The sequence below is a fragment of the Olea europaea genome, unplaced genomic scaffold, assembly GCF_002742605.1.
Source record: "Olea europaea var. sylvestris unplaced genomic scaffold, O_europaea_v1 scaffold4080, whole genome shotgun sequence".
Lineage (NCBI taxonomy): Eukaryota > Viridiplantae > Streptophyta > Magnoliopsida > Lamiales > Oleaceae > Olea > Olea europaea.
The window spans coordinates 6890-25176 of record NW_019260483.1 but is presented as its reverse complement, the minus strand read 5'-3'; the positions used below and the strand labels follow the sequence as shown (position 1 = coordinate 25176).

The window sequence follows — 18287 nt, the reverse complement described above, 5'->3', positions numbered from 1 at the left end:
AACATTTCTCCACATATTTAGCTATATCATCCTTCATATTTTTCCTCCAAAACACAGTTCTTAGGTCATGATACATCTTTGTACCTCCTGGATGTACCGAATAAGGAGTAGAGTAGGCTTCCTCCAAAATTTCAGTTTTCAATTCCTCAAAATCTGGTACACACAAGCGTCCTTGATAATATAATGCTTTATCCTCAGCTATGGAAAGATCTTTTCTCTTTTCTCTGTCAATCTCAGCTTTGATAAATTCCAAGAACTGATCATCCTTTTGATGATTCTTAATCCAATCTCAGAGAGTCGATCGAACTGCAAGTGCTGCCATTCTAGAAATAGAATCAGGGAGAGGGGTAGCTACCACTTCAAGACTTAATTTCTCAAATTCTCTCCATAAAGGCCTTTGTGCTGTTAACATCGCCACTTATCCCATTGACTTTCTACTCAAGGCATCGGCTACTATATTCGCCTTGCTCGATTGGTAATGAATTTCACAATCATAATCCTGTACCAGTTCAAGCTATCTATTTTGCCTCATGTTCAACTCTTTCTGAGTGAAGATGTACGTAAGACTCTTATGATCTGTATAGATGTCACACTTTCCTCCGTAAAGATAGTGCCTCCAAATCTTCAAAGCATGAACTACCGCAGCTAGTTCTAGGTCATGTGTAGGATAATTTTGCTCATGAGGCTTCAACTTCCTCAATGCATAAGCAACTACTTTACCTTGTTGTATCAAAACACATCCAATACCCTGCTTGGATGCATCACTGTAGATAACGAAACTTTTTGATCCCTCAGGTATGGTTAACACTGGTACATTGACTAATCTCTTTTTCAACTCTTAAAAACTGTGTTCACATTTTTTCGTCCATTCGAACTGCACTTTGTTCAATTTGACACATGACTAGCTAAAATAGGACTTCAATCTCATGACTCGTGCTTAGTGCATTGGGACTCGTGTGGACCATGCCTAGACTCCATGTGATAGGTATGTATGATCGATGACCTAAAACTATTGATAATGCTAAAAAAATGAAAAGTTCCTAACTATTAGAAAATGAAGTAAATGAAAGGATAGAAACATTAGGCTGCCTCCCAACCAGTGTTATTTTATAGTCGATAGCTCGACTTTTGACATAGGTGTGTAATGGTACTTTTAATATGGCTTGAGAGGTTCTGTGTAGTTTGTTCAATATAGTCTTATTCCGTATTGTAGTTATCCTCCACACTTCAAACCTGTCTTTTTCCAAGTAATGTGACTCTCCCTCATCATCCGTTTGAGACTCCACGCTATATACCTCAATCTCCTTTGAGTCAGTGAGAGTAGATTGAGGGTGCATCATATCGACCTCCTGATTGTCTGGCGGTTTCTTCAACTCGTAATTGTAGGGGATTCCCATGTCAATCACATCAATCTAGAAACAGGTGTTTGGCTCGGTGGGATATTTCATTGCTTTGAAAACATTAAAAGAGGCTTGCTTCTCCCCCAGTCTTAGAGTCAATTGTCCTTATTGTACATCTATGAGAGCTCTTGTAGTTGCCAAAAATGGTCACCCCAATATGATAGGCACGTCCTTGTTTTCTTCCATGTCCAGAATTAAGAAGTCCGCTGGGAATATAAGTTTATCCACTTTGACTAACACATCTTCGATAATCCCCGTGGATGTGTAAGTAATCGATCAGCCAGCTATAGAGTTACTGTAGTTGCTTTAGGCTCTCCCAATCCTAATTTCCTGAAAATAGAGAGTGGCATCAATTTAATACTCGCACCAAGATCACATAATGCTTTATTAAAATAAAAATCACTAATTGTGCAAGGGACAGTGAAACTCCTTGGATCTTTCAGTTTTGGTGGGAGCTTTTTCTAGATCCTGGCATTGCTCTCTTTGGTTAACATCACTGCTTCATGTTCCTCTAGCTCTCGTTTATTTGTTAAGATGTCCTTCAGGAACTTGGCATAGCTGGGCATCTGGAGTAGTGTATCGGCGAATGGGATGTTAATGTGGACCTTTTTAAAGATTTCGAGGAATTCTTATATTGTTGCTCCATCCTATACTTTCTTAACCTATGGGAAAATGGAATGGGTGGCTCATAGGGGTTAACTGGAATAGTGGCCTTACCCCCCGTGATGTCTCTGAACTCTTATTTGGTGTAGATTCACGTGTCTACTCGTCTTGCTATACAATCTCTTCTTTTGTAGAAGGTTGTTTCATTGTTTACACTCGGCCTCTCAACATGTCTTTCTAGTAGTTGAATCCCACTTCGAGTTGTGATCGCTTGTACGTGCTCCCTGGGATTTAACTCAGTATTCTTAGTGAAGTGTCTGGTGCCCTTTTCGTCATAGCGAGTGCCATCTGCCCCATCTGCATCTCCAAGTTCTTAATTGCAGCACCCTGCTTTTGGAGAGTAGTTTCAGTTTTCCTTATGAACTGGTTATTTGCTTCCATGTATTTTTCAGTCTTTTCCATGAACTTTGCAAATATGTCTTCCAATTGAAGTGTCTTCTCCTGTTGAAATTGCCTCTGGGATCTATTCTGATTTTGGGTACCACCCCATGAGAGATTTAGATGTACTTTCCAACTAGGATTGTAAGTGTCTGAATTTTGATAGTTCTGTTGATGTTGACCCCATTATGCGTACTCTATTTGTTCCATTCCCTGTGTCAGAATTGGGCATTCTGTCGTACTATGATTCGCTCTACATTCTTCACAATTTAGTTTTTGTACATATGTTGCATTTGCGGACTGTGATATGCTTTCCACCTTGTGAAATAGTGAGTCAATCTTTACTGATAATGCTAAATATGCATCTACCTCATAGACACTAGGAGGGCTCAGAGGACCACATGGCTGAAGTGGTAGCCATTCTCTCAAACAATTCCAGTTCTCCATCGATTATTCGTGTGGAAATTGAGCCTTCTGATGATGAGTCTACCATGCTTTTGAAGTACGGGAGTAACCCTGTATAGAAGAATCGGATTTGGGTCTTTTTGTCAAACCTATGTTGAGGGCACTTTCGGAGCATGTTTTTGAATCTATTCTAGGCTTCGTCAAATGATTTAGATTTCTCTTAATTGAATATCGATATCTCATGTCTCAGTTTCGCTATCTTGGCCGGTGAGAAAAACTTCGTGCAGAATTTATGAGCCAGCTCATTCCAAGTAGTGATACTTGCAATAGGAAGTGAATCCAATCATTCAAGTGCCTTATCCCGTAGCGTATGTGGAAACAACCTTAGCCTAATAGCATCATCTGAAATTCCTTGATACCTGAAGTGTTGACACATATCCAAGAATTGAAATATGTGTGTATGTAGATTTTCTTCTGTTCTACCATAAAATTGGTGTCCATTCTGGAACAACTGTTTCACATTGGTCTTCAATTGGAAATTAGGCCACCCAAATGGTGGATATACTATGCTGGACTGGCTTTGATTTACTTGAGGAGTCAAGAAATCTCCCAAAATCTTGTTTCCTTCGTCTACCGCCTCTCCTTCATTGGCTGGGATAACATGGTTGTTAGGTTCGTTAGCCATTTGCAACTATGCTTCTCTAGTCTCTATTTGCAGTCGATGAAAAGTGCACTCAATTTCAGGATCGGTTAGAAACAATTCTGCTCCAGTCGATCTTGGCATGCAACTCTACGAGAAAACCAGCAGTAGCACTCAAATTCAAACAATTTTAAGAACTACAATAAAAATAAAATAAAATAACCTAAACAAATATAAATAAAAAATAATAAAAAAAATTTAAAGTTCGAATTAGTGCCTAGAAAAATGAAATTAAACTAAACTCAATCCCCAGCAACGGCGCCAAAAACTTGTTCACGAAATATTTTCTTTCGATTTAAATCACCGTAAGTGTTAACAAGTAATAAAGTGGATCAATTGAGTCCGCATATCGTCCCACAGAGATTGATTAGTTTAATTTTACCTAACTTGGCCTTAATCGAAACATATATGTCAAATGTGAATTGTAGTGAATTAAATTAACCTTACTTGGACGAAATATGCAAATATGTATGATTTGAATGAACTAGAATGCAAAATGAATGTGTTGAATGCAAGTTGATGTACTCAATGAATATAAAAGCGTACTAGGATCACGAATCTCCAAGCAATGCTCAATTTAACCTTAATTCCACACTTTCACAACACGATGACATTTTGAAGAATCAATACTCCTAAATCTATCCAACACTCTCTCTCGAGATGAATTGAACCTATTCTCATACACCACCAGCCTCTATATCTATAACGGATGCAAATATACGAGAATGCATAGTTTTGTGAGTACTTAGAGATTCACGCAAAGTATAGGGGTATATTTATATCCCCTATTGGACCCTACGATGACTTATACCTTGTCGAATTTATTCCTCTTCTTTCAAATAGATGAAACAAACCACCAAAACTCACACAATTACGGGCCCATAATCATGGAAGCAATTTAATGCATATAAATCATTCAAAACAATCAATACGTGTTTTAGTGTCAAAATACGGAACAAAGAGTTAAATATCACATTACAAGGTTCATCGATCTCTTAGTATATATTTTTCTAGTCTAGTATGATGGGAAGAAGAACACAACATTAAAAATCAAGAAAAGACATCACCCTATTGAAATTCTTGAAGTGAGATCTTGAATCTTGGATTGAATCTTCTTGTTCTTCCTTCTTCTTGCTCTTCAAATCCTCCCAAAATAATGTATAATGCGTAGTGTCTATTTTTGGACGTCCCTAGGGCTTCAAAAGACTCCCAAGATTTGTTTCCATAAGAGTTTTAATCAAAAAAGGAAACCAGAAAATTTTCGCTGCGATTAGCCTGAGCTGTCGTTCAGGCGAAACCCGGGCTGTCGCCCAGGCCAACATTTTCTTCTCAATAATAAGAAAAACATATGGGGTGATTGCCTGGTTTTTATAACTGGACTGTTGCCCAAGCAAAATTTCTTTCATATGTTGCATTTTAGTCTCCCGAAGTCGATTTTTTATTCTTTCAAGCCCTTTCTCTTGCAATTTTAACTCTTTGACTTTGATTTGCATCCAATTGAACCCGCATCATCTTTAATCTTCATTTTGTGATCCGAATCAACTATTAAAATGTTGCAATTTAGTCCTCATACTTTGGATTTTCTTCCTTTTTGGTTCTTTTTCGTTTCTTTTCTCTTGAATTCCACCACATTCATCAATATAGTCATACGAAAAATAATTACATAGAATTAAGCCATAATTCAAACTCTTTTATCATAATTAAGTCATGTTTGTGAATTAAATAAGTGTGTAAAAAAACATTTATCAATCATCTATTTATAAAAATTGTAAACTTGTCATATCTTAATGGTACTAAGCCATGCCACTAGTTCTTGGTTAATGTGCACGATATTTTCATATGGACCATGCTACTTAGCAAACAGACTCCCTGAGAATAGGGGGGATACATGTTATTGTGATCTTCAATTACTAGTTTTTAAATTTGAGATATGTCGAATGTATTTATAAATTTTTTTTTAAAATACAAGCAACCATTAGTTTCTCTTACGTGAAAATGTGACCCCATTTCTAACGTTACAAGTGATTAAAAAATATTTAAAAAATATATAATAATAATAAATAGTGTTCAAAATTTCATGATTATGACATGTATTACAAATTTTGACTTGGACAGTTCCATAACTCGTACAACTAGCATTTTGTAAGTTATGTGAAGTATTTTTTCCTAATAAAATCGATATTCAACACATTAATTTCTAATTATCGTAAGTGTACACAAATCGGTGAACAACACTTTTACAATATGAATAAATGATTTGTTTCACTATACAATGTTTTAAAAATCGATCTGGTCATCAACTCGAAAAGAGAAATGATCGAGAATCTAAAGCTTGAACAGGAGTTGAACCGATGATTTTTAAAAAATTAAAATATATAAATTTACAAAAATTTTATAAATATACATTTAAAAATTTTAAAAATATATATATACACATTTACATAGGTGGAATCGGTTCAACCCAGAACGTGTCACAGGTTTTCTAAAAAGTGGATGGTTTAACGGGATTTGGATGGATTTTCAATTATAGGTTTTATAAGTTTGATCGGACCGATTTTGGTCGCACAAACCCAATAAATTAGTATAACTTTCTGTCAAAATAAATAAAAATAAGTATAATTTTGATAAAATATCAGCTTCTGTTTTGTTAATTTAATGCCGTATTAATATTATTGATGAGATGTAACGATCTCCCTTTTGCAGTTGGCATGGAGAATTTATTAATTCGTATTAATTAATTCATTCCCCTTTGGGTATGCTTTTTCCTGCTTTTTAATTTGCACTGCCTATTTGACATAACTTTCAGAAAGTGTGGATGATATTTTGAAAGGGATCTTGCTACATGTACATAAAAATTTATATAATGAATTACATAATGTCATATGTCACTCTATCATTTGCAAATTTAAAACATAATTAACTTTTTCATTCAATCTTTTCCCTCCACATCATATTATGTAATCCATAATGTATATTTTTTTATGTAAAAGTAGCAAAATCCTTTTTCAAGAAAGTCTTTTATAAGAAACAGAAACAAAGCAAAGTGTTGTCAAACGGACGCTTAAACTGGTTTGTAGTAATGTATTACCTAAATGATATTTGAGTTCTCCAATAAGGTGATTTACTATGATATCGGAACAAATAAATATCTTTAGTTCTAAGTTTCATTATCATTTATTTATAAAAATTGTAAACTTGTCATATCTTAATGATACTAGGCCATGCCACTTGTTCTTGGCTAAAAGTCATGTTACTTGTACAAAATTGGTTGACAAAGTTGGTTTACAAAGCAACATCTACACCAATTATTTCAAAAACACTTTTTTTTAAATCATTTGAAATCAAATGTCAGAATCATGCCAACACTTGTTTTGTCAACCATTTTGTCAACTTGTATTTTACAACTAGATTAATTGCTTGGCTAATGTGCAAAACTTTTTCACATGGACCATGCTACTTAGGAAACAGACTCCCTGTCAATAGAGGGGATACATGACCCCTCCCCTCGGGAAATCTAGGGCCTATGAAGCCTTGGCCAAGAAGAATAATTCTTTCACATATATTCTTAAATTTTTGTGAAGAGATTTGTCTTTTGAAAAGTGTGAGAAAAACGCAAAAATGTTCGAGTCTTGCAAAACACTATAATTGTGAAATCCACAATGTAGGAATAACATTCTTTTGATTATTTTTTCTCCCTTTTGCCTTTTTAATTGATGAAATGTATCATCACAAGTATATTAAAAACATAGCTAGAATGATATCCTTTCTATAAAAAAATTTCTTTTCTGTTTAACTTGAATGAATCACACAATTTAGTTTTGCTTATTTGAAATTATATTGATATAACGGCTTCGCTTCTAATGGGTTTCACCCAGTAAATTAAATTTTTAGATAAGATCATGTATGTATTATTTAAATAATTTTTTCAACACATCCACACATTCATTTATCCTTATCAAAATTCTGAAACGAGCACAACTTCATTAAATGCATAAATGGCCACTAAACTTTAACACGTGACATTTACATGTTATGGTACTATGATGAATTATTAAATTTAAAAGCACAAGTTATTAAAAAAACTGTGTGTGTGTACACACGCGCACGCACACACTAAATCTCGTCTAATATGCTTGTGCATTGATGTACTGTTATTGATCATATAGAGTAGGACGCCTTTTGAGTTGGCATGCAACATTTTGTCAATTCTTGCTAATAAATTATTTTCAATGGATCTGTTGTATCCTATATTTTTGCATCGACTACTTTGTAGTAACGTATGATCCTCATCTTCATTAGAGTAGCAAGAAACATCTATCTATTTATTAAAAGAAATTAATTGCATCCTCGATGCTTCTCAACTATACTAGTTCTTGTTGGAGATATAAACTCCTGTTTGACAAACTTTTTTGAGATTACGAGTTGGTGAAACTCGTGAAATATGTAGTTAAAATTTTGATAAAATTTGTAGATCAAATAAAATGAGCGATTGAAGAAAATAAAATTTGAATTGACGATAATGAAGTCCACGGTTCATTGTGACTAAAAAATTATAATATTAGGTTTAGGGATTTATTGCATTAAAAATATTGACTAGACCTTGGTCTTTTTACACGAATTATTAATTGCAATGATGAATTGACGAATTCGACATTTTTTTTTATTTTTTCATTTATTTGGTTTTTGTCCCTTTTCGTTCAATTCCTTCCCCCTTTTCTCTGTTTGATTTGTAACCTAATCAAGCAATGTGATGCAACATACGTTGGGATTTGGGAATTAAGAAATTATGAACTGTAACGACAAGTCAACGAAAAAATATTCTAAGGTTCATGCTCCTTTTCACTCAAGTAAATTACCATGAAACTTAAATCGTTGGGGATTCAACGATATCTATTCGGACATTCGCCACTTCACTTTCCCGCGGTTCATATTATTTTTGATGAAGTTTCCCATTTATAAGTACTGTTTTTGCCTTATTCATAATAATATCTCACTAAAAAAATGACGTCTCTATCTGCTTGACAAGTCATGCAGTTGTCAACTAAGCAAAATATTGTTCAAGCAATCTCAAGAAACTGCACCCAAATAGGAACACGTCGCCTCTCTTCCGTCTATTACCGAGGTGACAAGGGTACATTCCACCACCTCGTTGACAAAGTTCTCAGAGGCAATGAAGGATTGTAGTTTCTATTGTTTATGAGCGTCTGATGTCAAAATCTAAAATAGGACAGGATCATCGAGAATTAACTGCTAATATCCGTTAGAACATTTTTAAAAAGTTTTAAACTTTCACAATAAATATGAATTTTTAATTTCGATTCTAATATTAATTTTTAATATAAAATCAAATCTCATAATTTAGGTTGTAATTTAAGAATAAAATTTTCAACCTTTCAAATTAAAAACCTTTTAATTTTTAGTTTCAACATAAAGTTAAAGACCATAATACATATTGTAACTTGTGCTTTAATGGTATAAATGAGGGGGTTGAATTTTTAACTATAAAAGGTGATTGTATTTCATTGTTGCACATATTTCTTTAACCACTTGAATAATCATACGCTTTTGGCAATTCGATAAACGTTCGTTCACTTATCTCCCTATGGTCGTGCCCATAGAAGGAGAACCACATGGATTTTATCTTGGAGCCGTGTAGTGCCAAAAGAACCCGCATGAAAGGGAAGCAACACGGCTTTAGGACAGCGTCTTCGACGTGACTCTCTAAAGTTTACTTTTTCTAACCCTTATCTTATGTTTGTATTATTATTAAATTATATTACTTATATGTTTATGTTTAAAATAGTTATGTTAATTAATATTTTATCTACACACAAGATCACCCAATTTTTCAACAAATTAAAGTCGTGTTGGTAATTTGCCTATAGATTAAATATGGCGTGATCAACAAATTAAAAGGCATTTTCTTGATTTACTATATGTGACTGCATTATATGTTTGCTAAAATTATTAGTCTTATTATTTGAAAAATAATGAATATGTTTTTTTATGGGTTTTAGTTCTTAATCTTAAAGAATACACTTGAGTAAGAAAATCAGATTTTTAAATGTGTGTCTAATTTTATTGGTAATTGTTTTGGTGCTTCCATCCCTTTCAAAACCTTTGAATTGAGTCAAAGGAGGCCAAAATTCGAAAGACCGATAGCTACCCCGGTCAACCGGCCGAAGGGGTGATCAAACATGAAAGATGTAATGGTCTAAAATTTGACCATTCTGACTTCTGATTTTTACTGTACAAACGACTATATTGATCATCCAGACAAGAGGCGTCAACTGGATGAGTCATCCGCAATCACAGATTTTTTTTGAAGTTTTGAACTCTATTAATACCCTCACTTCTTCTATTCATTACAACATCTTTGAGCGCATTAAAGTAAGAAATATCTTGAGTAGTACTCCTTCAGTTCACTTCTTAGTGAATTTTTCTTTAAACATTCACTTTGAAAAACTTAGATTGACTGAATGAACCTTTGAATATCATCTTTTTCATCGAAGTTTTCTTACCTAACATTTGAACTTCATTCATTGCTAATCATTAAAATGTCGGCCTATTTCTCTCTTATTACTTAATTTTGTTTATATCATTTATTGAGAGAGATGTCCAAATTGTAAACTTATTATTGTTTGAATTTGTGGGGCATATAGATGTTCAGTAAAGCTCTATATTGTAAAAGAATCGGTGCTACTTGGTTGTAAGTTACTGGAGCATTGTAAAATGTTAAATTGCACCATAAGTCAATCAACATAGTGAAAAATGTCTTGCTCGTGGCAAAGAGCTTGGTAACGGAGGACTTCTATCATTGGTTGGGATCGAACCTCCACTATTATATCGTTTGCACACTCTCTTCCATTTTACTTATTGCTATCACATTTTTCCATATTTGTTTGATTGACTTATTTATTGTTAAATTTGTTTAAATTTAGACTTATTTTTGAAAAAGTTTTTCAATAACCCATTAACCCCCCCCTCCTTTCGGTTAGCTATTCTTAGGTTTTCAGTGTCCCTCTCAAGAGTGAAGCTTGAGCATGTAGGACGTATTTGATGATTTTGTTGACGACCTCGAATTCACCAATGGCTTGGAAGTTGTGTGGAATGGAGAAATGCTTCTTAATTCTAAGCTCTAAGCAGAGTTTCCTAAATTTTTTTTTATTATCAAATTGCCTGCAATTATTGAAGACAATGGAGTAGGGAATATCTAATCTACAGATAATATTCGTCTAAACGAACTTGGAGATGTTAGCCAAGTGCTACAAATTTCGTGTTTATCCACCAAACTGGAAGTTTTTACTAAATAAAAGTAGCAGCTCCTACAACAGCAAAATCTCCACAATTGGAAAAGGACTCTGCAGCATCCTCTTCAACGCAATCTTCTATTCAAATTCCTATTCTCATGGTTGAGAAATTCAAGGAACTATTGTCATCTTTGAGCATATTAACTAGAATTAATTGTAGAAAGCTTGTTCATTAGTTCATGAAGGCCTTTTAGGAATATCAACTTTAATTTATATGAGATATAGCTCAAGAAATGGTTACATGATGAATGTTATACTCAAAACTAAAAGTAAATGAGGTTAATATAATTTTTTAAAGGTGTGGTGTGTATTTGATATTGTCATCAAGCTAAAAAGCGTATTTGATATTATCTCCATGAATAACTATTTTATTAAACAAACACTATGTATGTGTATGTAATTTTAAATTAACTACAGCTAATTATAGAAAATTAATCTTTAGTTTACAAATGCTTTTTAAATTAGTCATGATAAAAGTAGTCAAATGGTCAATATAATATTCAAAACAACATATAAAGAAGATTAGTGTATTTTTCAACATAAGGAGATGTTTCTCACATTGTTATGAGACTTAAGGGTGCATCGGATATTGTCCCTTACATAAAATAAAGAAATTTGCCAAGCATATAACTAATTTTCTAGAGTTTCCATTAAGTATAACGCATCTGCTTTTAATGACATCTCAAGAGACTATGCATGTGTTCTGATAAGTGCGGGTTTTTGCACTTATTCAGGCCATTAAACATAGATATTTGTGAGTTTCATTAGCGATTTATTACTTGATTTAGTTGTTTTTATTGTGTGGGTAAAAACCAAGTGATAGTTTGAAGGAGTTAATGTGAGAAAAGACGAAAAAAATATAAAGAGAATTGAAGGGAAAGCTTGAAGACGCAACCAATATTTAAAAAAAATTAAAAAAATAATTGGATAGAAAGATGGGTGTCACAGCGCCTAAATTCTGCCCACTGATGGGTAGAAATGTGGCGTTTAGGGACCACTGTTTCGGCGCCTAAGCGCCACTCGGGGATATAATTTTTATTTCTTTAAATTCCAGGGAAACAAGCTGCAATTTTTCCTTAGGTTTTAATATAAAATGCAAGATTTCAACTGAGAGAAGGGGGGGGGGAGGACTTCTTCTTCCAGACTTTGGAGCAGCTGGTTGGGGTCTCATTTTCATTTTTTCTTTTTCTTTTTTTCTTTTTCCTTCATCTTTTACTTATATTTTCTTGGACGTTTTGGGGAAGATTGGAATATGGAGATGGTGCATTAGATTGGGAAAAAAAGATACATTGATATAGAAGATTTCTCACAATTTCTCTCTTTATCAATAAGGACCTATTCTTTTCGTGTTTCAGTTTTATAGTTTTGAGTTTTGAATTCATTTTGGGTTTTTTGTTTTAAGTACCTATTTTGAAATTGTTGAAAATGTGTTCTCTTTGTCATTCTGAAAAACTGTTTTTGAAAACATAAAACTAAAAAACGAGTTCACTTTGAAATTTTGAGAATATTTTATTCAAGAAATATGATTATTCAATAAATTTTAATAGTTTAATATTTATATAATATTAAATAACATATAAATTCTGAAGTTGGCGAATTTTGAAATATTTTTTGACAGATATAAAAAACACAACCTAAATTAAATTTGACAACAAAGTTTAATAGATACTATTAGAAGTTTACATGTCATGGCAAAACAAGTAGACACTAAACAAAATATAAAGTATATCCACGAAATCATGTACGATGTATTGAGTAGTCATTCAACATTTGTGTAGTAATTTGATTCCTGACTTGTCCCATTTGAGCTGTTTGACTAGCATCAAAATGTATGACTTCTTGATCTTAACTTGACTCTGGTATGTCTTGAAACACCATAATCTCCTCTGAATACTCTATGAATAACTTATCTAAAGCGTGCTCTTGACGATTGAAGTTATTTATTGCACAACATGCAGTAGGGATTTATCTTTGCCTACTAAGTTGATAATTGGTAATCAACTTCAAAATCGAAAATCTTGCTTTTAAAACTCCAATGCAACGTTCAATAATGTTACGGCACGAGGAGTGTCAATAGTTGAACAATTCTTCCTTCCCACGTAGTCTTCCTCGTCTAACATAGTCACGCAGATAATATTTTTGACCTCGATAAGGGGTAAGAAATCTAGGCATGTTTGGATATCCAAAATCAACAAGGTAAAATTGATCTGAAAAATAAAAAAAAGGCTTACATAGTGAGACATTGTAAATATATTTGCAATAATTATTTAATGTATAAGAATATACCTCCTCGTGGCATTAGAAAGTTGTTTGACCTTCTTGTAACTGCGTCGACGAATACTCATGAATCATTAGCAGTACCTTCCCAGTCGTCATATGAAAAAGTGAATTTCATATCAAAATCGCATGTCAACATCACATTTTCTTGTGACATTAGTTTTCCTTCCTTTAAAAGATGTTTGTTTTGATGCAGAAGCCCAAGCTGCAACATGTGTTCCATCTATTGCTCCTATACAATCCTTAAAGAGAGGATATTTGCACAAAATTCGCTCATGCACAACGTCTTGATTTGTCGAACGATTATCTCAATGCCAAATGAACAAACATCCCTTACAACTCGTTTAAAACATTTGTGTATCGTGTTATTGGAATGCTAAAACTTATCACCAATAACAACACTGTATCGTGCAGTGTGCCTACAATCATCAGAAACATAGCAACACCATCCTTGACACTCACTTTTTTCCCATCTTTCAACAACCCTTTCTCTTTCAAAATATCACAAAAATTCATGAAAACGTGTTTCTACATACGAAAATTACGATAGTACATGTCTGAATGTCCATTCATAATTTCTAGAATGTACATTTTCCTGTAAGTAATGATGTTCTACAAGATCTCCTACCAATGGTACTTGCTTTGTTGGCAACTAAGTAATTAAGCATTAAATCACCAAAATTTGCGTCAAAATATCCATATATAACAAATCATCATCACTCGAATCTTCATCAATGGAATCATCGATACTCACATTATCATCCACATTTGATTGACCGGTCATACTGTGAACAAAATATAACCAAATAATTATCATAAGTCATGTCAACCACCATTCTTTCGAATAAAATAAGCAATCAAGCATTTAGAAACTAAAGAAAAATTAACATCAATTATCCGATGTTCAACATCACTATGTTCGTAAATGAAAATAGTACAACATTACCACAATACTAGAGAAATTTAAACAATACAAAGTAGTTCCAAGATAGTTCAAAACAACACAAAGTAGTCACAAATTAAAACAACACAATACTGAAGAAATTAACACCACAGTCACGTCAAAGTAGTTCCAAGATAGGTCCTCTCCTTGCTTTTGGCATCTTTACAAATGACACCCTAAAATCGAGATCCTTAAAAGCCTTTATTGCTTTCATATAAACCTCATTGGACACCCCTTCCATATTGTTTAAGATGTCCAAGCAAATAATATTTGAATAAGGATCCAGACTAGTTACTTCACTATTTGATTGATTACTTGATTTTTCCTTGGATCTTTGCAAGCTTTTCTTTTAAGTAAAGTGTTCTAAGTTCAATTTCTTCATTCCTCGAACTAATTTTAGATGACCAATGTGCCATGCAAGCCTCGAGTTTATCACTTTTACCGATCTTAGGTTCCTTACGTCGTCGTTCACCTGATATACCAATTTCGTTACATCGACGTCATCATCATTTTTTGCACGTATATTCACTCCCCGATTCAAAAAATCATCTTCTAGTTGTCATTCTTCCTCTGATGTGTTTGGAAGCTGAGTAGAGGCACTGTCTAATCCTCCAGTAGCTGTAGTAGCTCTCTTGCAAGTCCGGGTTGGTATCCATTTTTCTTGTTCGGATAGCTTGACAGTGAGGTAAGAGCATGGTCTAATAATTGATCCAAAAATTTCTACAATAAATTGAGTAGGTTGCTAGTATAGTTCCCTATCCACGATTCTGCTATGGTAAATCTTCTCTTTTTTACATCTCCAATGGTACTTGAAATTTCCTTGACTAACTATAAGATTTAGAGAACCAGAACTGCATAAATCATATCAGGATCAGAGCCAGTACCAAGCATGATATCGGGACGATCACGTAGTGATGACTTATGGTTGGCTTTCTTGGTTATGTAAAGTGAAAGTAGTTTTGTTAACCAAAAATACAACCTTGTCAAAGATAACTAACCTTCCTTCCTTATGAGTGGAAATCCAATCCCGTTTCCCGCTAAAGATCTCTCCAAGAGCGTGGTAGTGCTTACATCCTTCCCTCTTGAACAACTTGTAATCCGACTTGTTAATCTAACATTGAAAAAAGAAGTCACATTGTCAAATTAAAAGGAAAAAACAAAATTGTAAAATTGATAAGACAAAAAATAAGGACGAAAATATTCTTTTGAAATTAAAAGTACCGTATAAAAGTGTTGCCAAACTTCCTCTGTAGCATTAACGTTGTTAGTATTTGGATCCCATGTATCACCTATATATCCCAAAAGTTCAGAGAACATGCGATGAATCTTACGCAAGCGGTTCTAGTTTCCCTTCAATCTATTTATGCCGTAATCCATTTTTGTTGATGCTATCATGGTTTTATTGATCCTGCCCCATTCGTCTTTTGTGAATATAGAACATTGCAATGCGTTTGATTACACTCTCTCGTAAAGAATTTTGATAAAAGCTTGTTCATTCTCATGTGACCATGACGCTGGTTCCTTATTCCTTACTCTGTGACCACCCATGTTGAAGCTATATTGATATAAATCAAATTATCATCAAATAATGTGTTTAATTATAGTCAAATACCACCAATTGCTCAGAAGTCTTCAAGTGAAATGTCAAATAGCAAAAGCATACCAAACTTACTAGAAACTTACTTGATTAGGCGGTACTGTTCTAAAAAATTCATGCAGAAATGATACATACCATACCAGAAACTTACTTGATTAGGAGGTACTGTTCTCTTTTATTTTCTAGTTCTTTTATTTTTTTTTCTTGTTTAGCAGGTAGGTAAAAGTTGCTTCTATTTTCTTTTATTGTTGAGAGGGGAGGGGCAAGGTTCGACTCCTTGTATAGTAGGGTATATATGGAAAGGATTTTAAGGCACTCATTCGATGTTTTCCAGGTATATCACCTCTTATTCTTCAAAATAACTTGCTAGATTAGAATATTAACATTAAATAGATCTCATTCTAATTTTACTCAAAATAATTTAGCCTCCATTAAGAACATAAAACAGTGTATTCAATGAAAACCCAGATCGAGAAGACCACGAAAAACAAGGACTAAAAGGAGGCACTAAAAGTATAAAGGGAACTTACACTAAAGCAAACTGAGAGAACATGAATATAATAAATGATTGACCAAATTTCACAACTACTCCAATTACTTGGCCACCTTTGATGTACTATATCAAATTCCAATGGCTATTTTTACCTTTTTTCTTACTCTTCTAACATGCATTGTGCATCTATGCTGTGGACAAAAACTGTTTTGAAAACAAACAACCAACTTTAACAAATTCCATCTTGTAGTCTCTATCGTCCCATGTAGAAAGTTACAAACGATAAGAAAAAGGAGTCCAACCATGTCATTCAAAAGTTTCTTATTTTTTCGTTTCTAGAATTTCGACAATACTATAATGCCTAAAAACTAAAATGGCACCTAAAGCAAACTTAGCCCTGATTTTACTTTATCATGAACCAGAAAAAAATTAATAGTATTAGGTAACCAATAAATATTACCCAAACAATACTAGTTTGATGCAACAATAATTAATCCCCCCCAACAATCCCTAAAAAATTATTATAATGAAAAAATGCCTGAACAAGGAGACACAATGGAAAAGAAGACATTTCTATCGGCACATGCCAGACGAAGACACTTTGCATAGATGTCTTTCTGCCTTCTCTTTCTTTGGTCCAAAAACAAGTAGAACAATGGTTTAATTAAGGTGCTTAGAAGCTAGTGAAGACTGAACATGACAAGTGTTTGATTTATAACTTGTAAAACAACAAAACTAAAGCACGTGAACATTGAATATATGTCACAAACTTGGTCGTTAACACCATTGGAGAACGCATGGTATTGGAAGAGTAAATTATCAAAGTTTGATTATCAAACTTCTGGTCCATGTTTCTCTTGCAGAATATCAAAAGTGGTACAATGTCAAATTATACATTGTGCATAGGAAATTGTACTTTCAATCTAAATAATACAAAGACAATATTCTTACAATCTAACACAAAACAAAGAAAAACGGTTTCCATTTTCTGATTAAGAACAGAAAATTGAGGGGAAAAAGCAGAAATTTGAAAATGAGAAGAAAATTTTGCCGTTAGAAGAAGGAGCAAATTGAAGAACAAAATACATGAGTTTCAAGAAACAAGTAAGAATTCAAGAATATAAAAGCTCAGAGTTTCTGTGATTTATATTAATTAAAAAGCCCTACATCCCTAAATCAAAAAGCCCTAAATCAGAAAACATTATAGGAATGAAGAATCCCTAAATCGGAATGAAGAATCCCTAAATCAGAATTCATGGAACCGAAATAAAACACTAACACTAGAAGAAAACAACTGAAATCAAATGACAATGTTACTGTTTCGCGCGTGTTAATTCACTAACAATTAAAAAGGATCAGACGATTGTGTAAGGGACGAAACCTCTTGAGACAAAGTCCCAAAAAGGGGTGTTCTTTTTATTGGCGATGAACTTTACAATTGGAAACGAAAAACAACGTGCCTCCAAGGGGCGCAAGCACACGAGTTACAGAAAAGAAAGTGTTTAAGTCTAAAAACTAAAGAAATGAAAATTACATATTCTCTGTTCGAGAGTTTTGGATTTGGTCCTTTGCTTTTATGTCCTTTCTCCCTTTTATACTTCATAGGCGATCCCTTTGTGATTAACTGCTCTAAAAAACTGCTTGATCGCCCTACAACTACCCACTTTCTTTGTAGTGGCCATTTTGTCATGAAACTGTCCTTTTAACTGCTGTCATTATCTTGCATCGTTCAACTGCTTTCGATTGAATCCCTTGAGTCGTGAAACGTGATAAGGTTACTTTAGCAACTGCCTCAATAACTGCATTTCTTGATAATCATAATGCGTTATGTTTGTTGATACCTTGGGCGACTTGAAGATTTGGGCGAGAATAGAGTAATAGCTCTGGGCGACCGTATGCCACTCCATTCGCTCAGATTCTGAGAACGTGCAAAATTGGGCGATGGCGTTACCGTACTCTTGGGCCCCTTATTTGGGCCTTCACCTTGATTCGTTCAATTGGATTTCGTTCTTTGGGCTATCTGGTTTGGGGATCCTCCAATTGGGCTTTACTCTCTGGGCTGTTCGATTTGAGCTGAATTTTTATGTGTCAACAATTACCCCCCAATATGGTAGAATTAAT

General features: G+C 33.8%; 2 protein-coding genes and 1 long non-coding RNA gene across 4 annotated transcripts; all 3 read right to left on the bottom strand.

Moving 5' to 3' along the window:
• Window positions 1-514: 514 nt before the first annotated feature.
• Window positions 515-1397, bottom strand: LOC111387542. Its single transcript, XM_023012110.1, has 2 exons — window positions 1046-1397; window positions 515-807 (listed from the first exon to the last, which is right to left on the bottom strand). Exons 1-2 carry the CDS (start codon window positions 1395-1397, stop codon window positions 515-517), a joined length of 645 nt encoding a protein of 214 aa, XP_022867878.1.
• An 11160-nt stretch (window positions 1398-12557) lies between these two features.
• On the bottom strand, window positions 12558-13524 carry LOC111387541. Its single transcript, XR_002701418.1, has 2 exons — window positions 13143-13524; window positions 12558-13063 (listed from the first exon to the last, which is right to left on the bottom strand). It is a non-coding gene; the product is annotated as an uncharacterized LOC111387541 (long non-coding RNA).
• A 34-nt stretch (window positions 13525-13558) lies between these two features.
• LOC111387543 lies at window positions 13559-16857 on the bottom strand. Of its 2 annotated transcripts, none has more exons than XM_023012111.1 (3): window positions 15298-16857; window positions 15075-15187; window positions 13559-13918 (listed from the first exon to the last, which is right to left on the bottom strand). In XM_023012111.1, the coding sequence occupies exons 1-3, from the start codon at window positions 15391-15393 to the stop codon at window positions 13801-13803; spliced, it is 327 nt and encodes a 108-aa protein (XP_022867879.1). In that variant the 5' UTR covers window positions 15394-16857; the 3' UTR covers window positions 13559-13800. The 2 variants fall into 2 exon arrangements, with proteins under 2 accessions (XP_022867879.1, XP_022867881.1); XM_023012113.1 differs by lacking the exon at window positions 13559-13918 and adding an exon at window positions 13953-14927.
• Window positions 16858-18287: the final 1430 nt, after the last annotated feature.

What these genes read in the sequence shown, in the direction of transcription:
- LOC111387542 (XM_023012110.1), bottom strand. Translation starts at nt 1,397, where the DNA reads ATGGGAATCCCCTACAATTACGAGTTGAAGAAACCGCCAGACAATCAG. An exon ending in ATTTACTTCATTTTCTAATA is followed by an intron (nt 808 to 1,045) that starts GTTAGGAACTTT and finishes TCAATGTACCAG; the next exon opens with TGTTAACCATACCTGAGGGA.
- LOC111387543 (XM_023012111.1), bottom strand. Translation starts at nt 15,393, where the DNA reads ATGTTCTCTGAACTTTTGGGATATATAGGTGATACATGGGATCCAAAT. An exon ending in TTTGGCAACACTTTTATACG is followed by an intron (nt 15,188 to 15,297) that starts GTACTTTTAATT and finishes TTTCAATGTTAG; the next exon opens with ATTAACAAGTCGGATTACAA. An exon ending in TCCACTCATAAGGAAGGAAG is followed by an intron (nt 13,919 to 15,074) that starts GTTAGTTATCTT and finishes TTTTGTTCACAG; the next exon opens with TATGACCGGTCAATCAAATG.